The 9,949-nt window shown below is 40.8% G+C and overlaps 1 protein-coding gene across 1 annotated transcript; it reads left to right on the top strand.

The window, feature by feature from the left end:
- Window positions 1–880: 880 nt before the first annotated feature.
- s1pr1 (sphingosine-1-phosphate receptor 1) lies at window positions 881–4,553 on the top strand. Its single transcript, XM_029632152.2, has 2 exons — window positions 881–1,011; window positions 1,789–4,553. Exon 2 carries the CDS (start codon window positions 1,984–1,986, stop codon window positions 3,100–3,102), a length of 1,119 nt encoding a protein of 372 aa, XP_029488012.1. The 5' UTR covers window positions 881–1,011; window positions 1,789–1,983; the 3' UTR covers window positions 3,103–4,553.
- Window positions 4,554–9,949: the final 5,396 nt, after the last annotated feature.

The raw sequence follows: 9,949 nt of genomic DNA, 5'->3' as shown, positions 1-9,949 counted from the left end.
AGAAGAGACTTGCTTGGGACAAGAAACACGAGAAATTGACATTAGACTTGTGGAAATCTGTCCTATTCTGATGAGTCCAAATGTGAGATTTTTGATTTCAACCTCCGTGTCTTTGTGAGACACATAGTAGGTGAACGGATGATCTCCGCATGTGTGGTTCCCATCGTGAAGCATGGAGGAGGAGGTGTGATGCTATGGGGGTACTTTGCTGGTGACACTGCCAGTAATTGATTTAGAATTCAAGGCACACTTAACCAGCATGGCTACCACAGCATTCTGCAGCGATACGCCATCCCATTTGGTTTGCGCTTAGTCAGACTATCATTTGTTTTTCAACAGGACAATGACCCAACACACCTCCAGGCTGTATAAGGGCTATTTGGAGTGCTGCATCAGATGACCTGGCCACAATCACCAGACCTCAACCCATTTGAGATGGTTTGGGATGAGTTGGACAACAGAGTAAGGGAAAGCAGCCAACAAGTGCTCAGCACTGGGAACTCCTTCAAGACTGTTGGAAAAGCATTCCAGGTGAAGCTGGTTGAGAGAATGCCAAGAGCGTGCAAAGCTGTCATCAAGGCAAAGGGTGGCTACTTTGAAGAATCTAAAATCTAAAATATATTTTAACACTTTTTTTTGGTTACTCCCTGATTCAGTCTGTGTTCTTTCATTGTTTTGATGTCTTCACTATTATTGTACAATGTAAAAAAAAAAAGGTACAAATAAAGAGAAACCTTTGAAAGAGTAGGTCAAATATCAACAATGGACTAATGAAACAAATACCAAATATAGTTTTTGGGTGGAGTCTTCCTTTTATGGGGAAGGGGGGTATAAACTGACAAAAAGATTTGCTTTTACTCAGCCTCTCTTGCGCACGGTGCTCATTCCATGAAATCACGCAGCAAACACACAGAACTCAGCCGCTGGAAAATATAAAAAAGTTTCTGATTCGAGGATTTGTGCGAATATAGGTTGATACTTGGAATATTCTCATTGATGACCACTATTATGGTAAGGAAACATTTGCTTAATTTCTAGACTAGATTTTATTAATGTACATGGCCGAATTAGTTTTGGCGTCTGGTCATCAATAAGAATGCAAATCAAAGTTGTGCATTTAAGTTCATTTAAGTTAATAATAATCATATCTTAAAAACAGAAGGAATCGAAAAAAATACGTTTGAACAAAATAACGTGAGTTTCAAGCGCATTTCAAGTTCATGTTGAGAGATTCCGTTACATAGTTATTGCAATTTTTTTTCTGAAGTTTATGGATTTTTTTTTAAACGTTGAAAAAAACATTGAATAAGTGCATAGCTTCCCAATGCGACCCCCCCCCCCCCCCCCCCCGTCTTATGCTTAGCACAGTTCAAAATAGCCTATCATGATGATCATTTAGCTCACGCATCAGTGCGATGCTTTTCCATCTTGTGGAATTCAGCATACAGTCCAGAATCAGTTACCATACTAAATATCATATCCACAAAGAATCGGCCAGGTTTACCGACTTTTCTGTTCGTTTGCTTTTATTTGATCACATATTTCTACAAGACAATGTACCCTAATTTACTATTGGACAAAATAATTGCCTCTGTCTCCCATTCCATTCTGTCTCCCATTCAAGGACTTTTGTTCTGTATTTGTATTTTATGCTGAATTAGTCTACTGAATCGTCAGTCCTCATTTCACATAAAATTGAAGGAGTATTAAATAGTATTTTATTTTATACGTTTTATTTTATTTTTTATGACTGTTCTAAATCGGTGTTTTCCCTATTTTTTTTTAAAGGTGTTTCATGATGGAGTCCAAGATCATACTCAGAACATCCTGTGGCAATAAGGATTATTTGATTTCGTGTCTGCAATGACAACCTATCAAGTGCTAAGGAATACCATTGCCAGCTGTGCCTTGGCCTGCCATCGCCCCTCAGTGGACTAAGTGGTGGACTACAGAATTTATAGGATTTAAATTCAAATCAGTGCCATGGGTGACTCAATGTATTCCGACTTAATAGCCAGACACTACAACTTCACAGGGAAGCTCCGGAAAGTGGAGCAGGATTCCAGACTCAAAGCGGACTCTGTGGTTTTCATCATTGTATGTTGCTTCATTATCCTTGAGAATGTCTTGGTCCTGCTTACCATTTGGAGGACCAAGAAGTTCCACAAGCCCATGTACTACTTTATTGGGAACTTAGCCCTATCAGACTTGCTGGCTGGTGTGGTGTACACTGCCAACATCCTGCTGTCAGGTGCCAACACATACAAACTGACCCCCACACAGTGGTTCTTCCGGGAGGGGAGTATGTTTGTGGCCCTGGCAGCCTCAGTCTTCAGCCTGCTGGCCATCGCCATCGAGCGCCACCTCACCATGCTGAAGATGAAGTTGCACAACAATGGCAACACGTGCCGTGTCTTCATGCTCATCAGCACCGTGTGGCTGATTGCAGCCATCTTGGGCGGCCTGCCCATCATGGGCTGGAACTGCATCCAGAGCATGCCCAGCTGCTCCACCGTACTGCCGCTCTACCACAAGACCTACATCCTGTTCTGCACCACCGTCTTCAGTGTCATCCTCATGGCCATCGTGGTCCTGTACGCGCGCATCTACGCCCTGGTGCGCACCCGCAGCCGCAAGCTGGTGTTCCGCAAGGTCTCCAACGGCCGCGGCGGGGGTAGCGCTAGCAGTAAGAGCTCGGAGAAGTCCATGGCCCTGCTGAAGACCGTGATCATCGTGCTGAGCTGTTTCATTGCCTGCTGGGCTCCACTCTTCATCCTCCTGTTGCTGGACGTGGCCTGCGACATCCGCATGTGTGCCATCCTGTACAAAGCCGAGTGGTTCCTGGCCCTGGCCGTGCTCAACTCGGCAATGAACCCCCTCATCTACACGCTCACCAGCAACGAGATGCGCCGCGCCTTCCTAAAAACGCTCATGTGCTGCAGTGTCTGCACCCGGCCCTCTGGCAAGTTCTCTCGGCCCATCATGGGTGCAGAGTTCAGCCGAAGCAAGTCGGACAACTCGTCCCACCCCAATAAGGACGAGCCAGAGTACTCGCCAAGGGAGACCGTCGTATCCTCTGGGAATATCACCTCCTCTTCTTAAAGGGCCTTGTGGACTGTTGTGAGAAAATTAGCTCCACTGCTTAGGGAACGTGGATGTGTGTATATATGTTTTTGCGCAGTGTGCATGTGTGTGTGTGTGTACATTATGTATATATGTGTATAAGTAGAGTGTGAGTGTTTGTATGTGGTTTTGTTGCACTGTGGTTGTGTCTATGTACAGTGTGTAAGTTGCCTCTTTAGTTTCCATTTGTTTGATCATTTTTCGAAGGGTCTGTCTTTGATGCATGAGAAGAAACTCATCAGAAAAAAAGGGCTAAACTGGAAGAAAGTGAATATCTCTGGCCATCCAGTAGCCCATGCTAGAGAGTAGAACTGAAAGAGTGTTACAGTTTGTGTCCTTCCCCCCCCCCCCCCCCCACACACGTTGAGGACGGCCAGCACTGAACTGAATATTTTCATATTCAAAAGACAATGTCACGGGGAAGCACTTACAGTGCAGCACCCAACGTGTAAACCTGACTTCTCAGTATTGAGTTCAACCATGTTCTTTTTACAGATTGAGAAGAAGCCATTTTAGTCAAAGGTATTTTTTATGTATTGAGTACAGCACTTGTTGTAAAAAGGCTCATTAAAAACCATCAACCAATTATAGGTGTTTACTGATTCTCTAAGGTGTTGATGGAAGTGTGACAATAGTTAGCAGCGTTAATTGTTCTTATTGAAACGTTTAAGAAATACAATTAATGAAGCTCTCGTGTTTCTTCGACTTAACTCTGAAGGCTAGTACAATGTAAATTCTACCCCTTGATTAAGAATGTGTTTTGTACTTGTAATTTGTTTTATTTCACTCTTATTCGATACAAGTTGTCTTTGTAGCGATGCAATGTAGTTGCAATAATAATTTATATTCTGGTTGATGTGTGACAAAGGTCATCTTTCTTTTTCCAGTTATGATTTCTTTTTACCTGCCTTAATAAAGGAGGATTCCTTTTAGATTTTGTAGATACTGTGGCTCCAGCCATTCAACATTTTGCATATTTGCCTGTTCCTCGGTTTCCACTCTCTTGTGAAAACCAGCATGCCCCAATATTAGGGAAGGACACGAGGTCGAAAAACCCCCACAAGAGATTGACATATAAGGATAAACTCAATAGCAGTCGTCCATTGTTGAAAGCACCGCCCCCAATAATGACATTTTTCATAAAGGAAGAAGTGATTATAGACCTTACTGTGGGCACACACATCATCAATAGCTCACTGGAATAGTTCGGTGAAACCGCCTCTGGTTTGTTCAGTTAGTAAATATGTGTTATTTAGAACCGTAAAACACCCACGGACAAGTTACAAAAGCGCTTGTCAGTTGTCAAGTAATCAGTTTGCCAAACTTCCATGTGACCCCAAGTCATATTTTGCACGTGTTTTTGTTGCAATGTTTTGGTTAGCTCTTAATAAATATTGGAAATAAAAAAGGTTATTGTTGTCTTCTCTTAATGCACACTGAGACCTGGTATGGTAGGCCCAGTACAGAATGTTGTGACATTAAAGCAAAATTATTATTTTTTTTTTACCAAGGAAGTTGTCATTTTGTGACAGAAATAAGTTCTGCCACCTAAAGATGGGGGACAGTAGTGAGAATTGGATAAATATCTATTAATAATAGGATAATCCTCTAAAGCAAGTAGTTTGGGGGACAGGTCCACCACCGAAGGAAACTTACCCAGCTGTTTCAGCAGAACAGGAGATGAGGGCAGAGGGTTATCTCGTCCCCAGCTGGCTCTCGGTCAAACCGATAAACTGGCAAGTAATAACAAAAATGAAGTTGAACAAAAACTATCAAAACCAACACAAGGACCTCTGATGACATGTTCGATTTAGAATACTAGTATTGAATACTGTTGCTGTCTGGTGTTCCATTCAACATTTGTCCAGATATGTGGTGTAAAGTGCTTGAGTAAAAAATACTTAAAAGTACTACTTAATTAAGTCGTTTTTTGGGGTATCTGTACTTGACTATTTATATTTTTGACAACTTTTTCCTTCACTACACTCCCAAAGAAAATAATGTAGTTGTTACTCCATACATTTTCCCTGACACCTAAAAGTACTCGTTACATTTTGAATGCTTAGCAGGATAAGAAAATGGTCCAATTCACGCACTTATCAAGAGAACATCCCTGGTCATCCCTGGTCATTCCTCTGATCTGGTGGACTCACTGAACACAAATGCTTAAATTGTACATTTGTTGGAGTGGGCCCCTGGCTATATGTACATTTAAAAAACAAGAAAATGGTGCAATCTGGCTTGCTTAATATAAGGAATTTGAAATGATTTATACTTTTACTTTTCATACTTAAGTATATTTTAGCAATTACCTTTACTTGTAAGTATATTTAAAACCAAATACTTTTAGACTTTTACTCAAGTAGTATTTGACTAGGTGACTTTCACTTTTACTTGAGTCATTTTCTATAAAGCTATCCTTACTTTTACTCAAGTATGACAATTGGGTACTTTTTCCATCACTGGTTTAGAAGCAGGGTTGAATGTTGCTCCTTCAATTTGATACAGTCTAACCTAGGCTATACTGCACCAAACAGGAAACATTTGATTAATTTTCCTGTTAAGAAATGAGCTTTTGCTCCAAAGTTCAACAATGAATATATTTTACACATACTCTGGGTCTTTGGAGTTGACCAGGAAACATGTATTGTTTCATCGTGCTGTAATAGAGAGTAGTGTACCAGTCATGGGTACACTACTCTAAATCATAGCTGACCCCTCCCATGTAGGCTACTTCATTCTGAATACCAGCTTCTTCCCTCAGGTAGACTCTATCCGCTCCCAGAGGGCAAGCTGAACAGATTAAGCCCTCTCATTTTTTGGGGTAATCTTGGGGGCACACCTATTTAAACTTTAGTCTAAGACTATGAGTGGCACTCAAGTCTAGTTCTGATTTACAATAATTAAGATACTTAGCGCCCCCTATGGCTATCTGCTGTTATTGCTTCATAAAGCAGATTCATTGACCGTTTTTGGGACCAAATGTTCATTTCTTTTTCTGTATATTTAATTCTGTATGTAACAGGTGTAACACATGACGAGATCCTCCCACTAGGCATACCACATCATTTCAATGTGGACATTTAAATGGCATTTCAACCTTTACTCACCCACTGAAAAAGACAGCCAGAAGTTTGTTGAATTTCCAATGTTTTATCATTGTGCCTTCAACCATCTAAAAGCACAACCGAATTCCAATGGAAATGTTAGATTTTTGGTGTAGATGGTTGTGTTACTCATTTTAAGGGCGAATAAATACTGTTACATTACTTTAAGTTAGCCTTAACTTTAGGCTATTTACTGTATTACAAAAGTAATATTGAATCGGTTGATTACTCAACATTAACAGAGACGTGAATCTAACATACACATTTTTAATTTGTAGAATTCAAGCCAGACTAAAGATTCTGTACACACATTTAAAGGTAATTTCCGATTGAGCCGACATATGCAGCGTTTACTGTAAATGCAGTCTCTGCTAAAGAGGAACATTGCCTTTAAATTTCAATCACAATGTAAAGCTGAACTTCTGCAATGCAGATTGAATAAGAGCCCCAAGTCATTGTCACAGATGGAACTATACAAGCAGAAGATCTCCTTCAAATGTTGATATTTAATTGAGTTGACAAGAAAACAATTCAATATCCAGTTTGTCTACACATGAATAATTGATATGTTGGACTCACATCTCCATCTCAACCCAAAATCTAAGTTGAAGGGCTACTCAGGGATTTTGGCAAGGAGGCCCTTCATCTACTTCCCCAGTGTCAGGTGAACTCGTGGATATCATTTTTATGTCTCTGCGTTCAGTTTGAAGGAAGTTGCTAATTAGCGCTAGTGCAATTTCTAACTAGCGTTAGTGCAATAACTAGATGTCTATGGGTTTCAGCTAGCATGCTAGCTGATGCTCATAGACTGCAATGACTGGAAGCAAATTCCCATGAATGCTAGCAGATACCCATAGACTTCCAGTCATTGTGCTAACACCAGTTAGCATTGACTCAGGAAACTACCTCTAACTTCCTGCATACTGGACACAGAGTCATGAAAGTGGTATCCATGAGTTCATCTGACTCTGGGGAAGTAGGTAAAGGGCTTCATTGCCAGAATCCTGAAGTATCCCTTTAAAGAATAGTGCTATAAATAAAGTTTGATTTGATTTGATTCTTCATCTTAGATTTTTGGTTGAGATGGAGACATAAATCCAACATATTAATGATAGGCGAGTAGAATAAATGTGAAATCAACAAAAGCGTCAAACCCTAGGCCTACGGTGCCTTCAGAAAATTTTCCCACCCCTTGACTTTTTCCACATTTTGTTGTGTTATAGCCTGAATTTAAAATTATGTTTTTAGAAATGTTTACAAATTAATGTAAAAAATGAAAAGCTAAAATGTCTTGAGTCAATGGCAATCCTAAATAAGTTCAGGAGTAGAAATGTGCTTAATAAGTTTCATGGGCTCACATGAAACTTAGCAGTGTTTAACATTATTTTTGAATGACTACCTCATCTCTGTCTCCACACATACAATACAATTATCTATAAGGTCCCTCGGTGGAGCAGTGAATTTCAAACACAAATTAAACAACAAAGGCCAGGGAGGTTTTCCAATGCTTCACAAAGGGCACCTATTGGTAGATCGGTAAAAAAACAGTCATTGAATATCCCTTTGAGGATGGTGAAGTTATTAACCAAACTTTGGATGGTGTATCAATACACCCAGTCACTACAAAGATACAGACGTCCTCCCTAACTCAGTTGCCGGAGAGTAAGGAAACCACACTTTCACTCACACACTTTCACCATGAGGCCACTGGTGACTTTAAAACAGAGTTTAATGGCTGTGATAGAAAACTGATGATGGATCAACAATACTGTAGTTACTTCATAATACTAACCTAAATGACAGAGTGAAAAGAAGGAAGCCTGTACAGAATACAAATATTCCAAAACATGCATCCTGTTTGTAACAAGGTACTAAAGTAAAATTGCAAAAACATGTGGCAAAGAAATGAACTTTATGTCCTGAATACAAAACGTTGTGTTGGATTTGCCCCAAACATAAGACCTCACTGAGTACAACTCTTCATATTTTTAAGCATGGTAGTGGCTGCATCATCTTATGGGTATGCTTGTCATCGGCATGGAGTAGGGAGTTTTTTTTAAACATAAAAATAAACAGAATAGAGCTAAGCACAGGCAAAATCCTAGAAGAAAATCTGGCTTGACAAACTATGACTAGAAAAGTGAAAAGTGAGGGAAACGATCTCAGAGAAATTGAAGATGGACCACAGGAAGATAGAGGTGGAGTGCGCCCACAGGACTGGAAAACCAACTACCGGCCCAGGTGATAGGCCCAGAACGATACTCGTCATGTTCCTGAGATTCAAGGACAAGGTGGGTATTCTGGAAAGAGCCAAAAACACGAGAGGGACATATATCTTCCTCAACGAGAACTATCCTGAAGCTGTGCGCCAGAAGAGGAAAGAACTGATCCCAGCCATGAATGCTGCCAGAGCTCGTGGGGACATTGCTTACATCCGCTAAGACAGACTCATTGTCCACCCTCCTTCCCAGAAGCCTGGAGGGGATGAGAGAGCCAAGCCTATGGGTTTGTTGCTTCAACCCCGCAAAACACACACACACACCAATTGATTAATGGACTGCTGAATGTAGATTTTTTTCTCTTGCTTTTTTGATATTGTTTATCTCTGATAAGCTACCCAGGAAAGGGCTAAAACTAGCCCATATTAATATGTGTAGCCTTAGAAATAAGGTTAATGAAATCAATACCTTACTAACATCAGATAACATTCATATATTAGCCCTTTCAGAGACTCGCCTAGATAATTCATTTGACGATACTGCACTAGCAATACAAGGATATAACATCTATAGAAGATACAGAAATGCTTATGGGGGAGGTGTTGCTGTATATATTCCGAGCCAAATCCCTGTAATGGGACCAATCCTCCATCATTTGTTTCAAGTGTATTAGTCTATAAATAAATCTCTTTGCCAAAATTCGTCATCTCTCCCATGTCTTATTCGACTAGTATGTTTATTGCTTGCCTACATTTTACTCCCTCCTCTATGCTTAATATAACACACATACATGAATTATTAATTTCGGTTTCCTATCCTGACGTGAAGTTTGTTCTATAGAAAGTATTTGACTCTGATGTGTGCCACAAAAAGTATTTGACTCTAGTGACAAAATTAAGGAAATTAGAAGGGGGGTGGATTTCGACAAGGCCATTTCCTTGCCTGCTGAACCCCCCCCCCCCTTCTATCTTGGGACTGCAAGGCCTGGTACTTTTACAAATAATTTTGGTAGCTCATGTTGACCAGTAGTGTGTGCCACAGAAAGTATTTGACTCCAGCCACAAAATTAAGGGAATTAGAAGGGGAGGAGAATTAATGGCATGGCAAGAAAGTGGCCTTGCCGAAATCCTCCTGTTTTATCCGGTGTCCTTTGTGAATTTAAGTATACTCCCTCTAATTCTCTCTCTCCTTTTCTCTTTCTATCTCTCTCTCTTTGTATCTCTCTCTTTCTCTCTTTCTCTCGGAGGACCTGAGCCTAGGACCATGCCTCAGCACTACCTGGCCTGATTTCTCCTTGCTGTCCCCAGTCCACCTGGTCGTGCTGCTGCTACAATTTCAGCTGTTCTGCCAGCAGCTATGAAACCCTGACCTGTTCACCAGACGTGCTACCTCGTCCCGGACCTGCTGTTTTCGACTCTCTCTCTCTACCACAACTGCTCTCTCCAACTCTAAGTGATCGGCTATGAAAAGCCAACTGACATTAACTCCTGAACGTGCTGA

The sequence above is a fragment of the Oncorhynchus nerka genome, linkage group LG24 (genome assembly GCF_034236695.1).
Source record: "Oncorhynchus nerka isolate Pitt River linkage group LG24, Oner_Uvic_2.0, whole genome shotgun sequence".
Lineage (NCBI taxonomy): Eukaryota > Metazoa > Chordata > Actinopteri > Salmoniformes > Salmonidae > Oncorhynchus > Oncorhynchus nerka.
The sequence above is the reverse complement of the archived record's forward strand: the minus strand, read 5'-3'. Positions and strand labels throughout refer to the sequence as shown.

Excerpts from the sequence above, each read along its gene's own strand:
- s1pr1 (XM_029632152.2), top strand. The coding sequence starts at position 1,984 with ATGGGTGACTCAATGTATTCCGACTTAATAGCCAGACACTACAACTTC.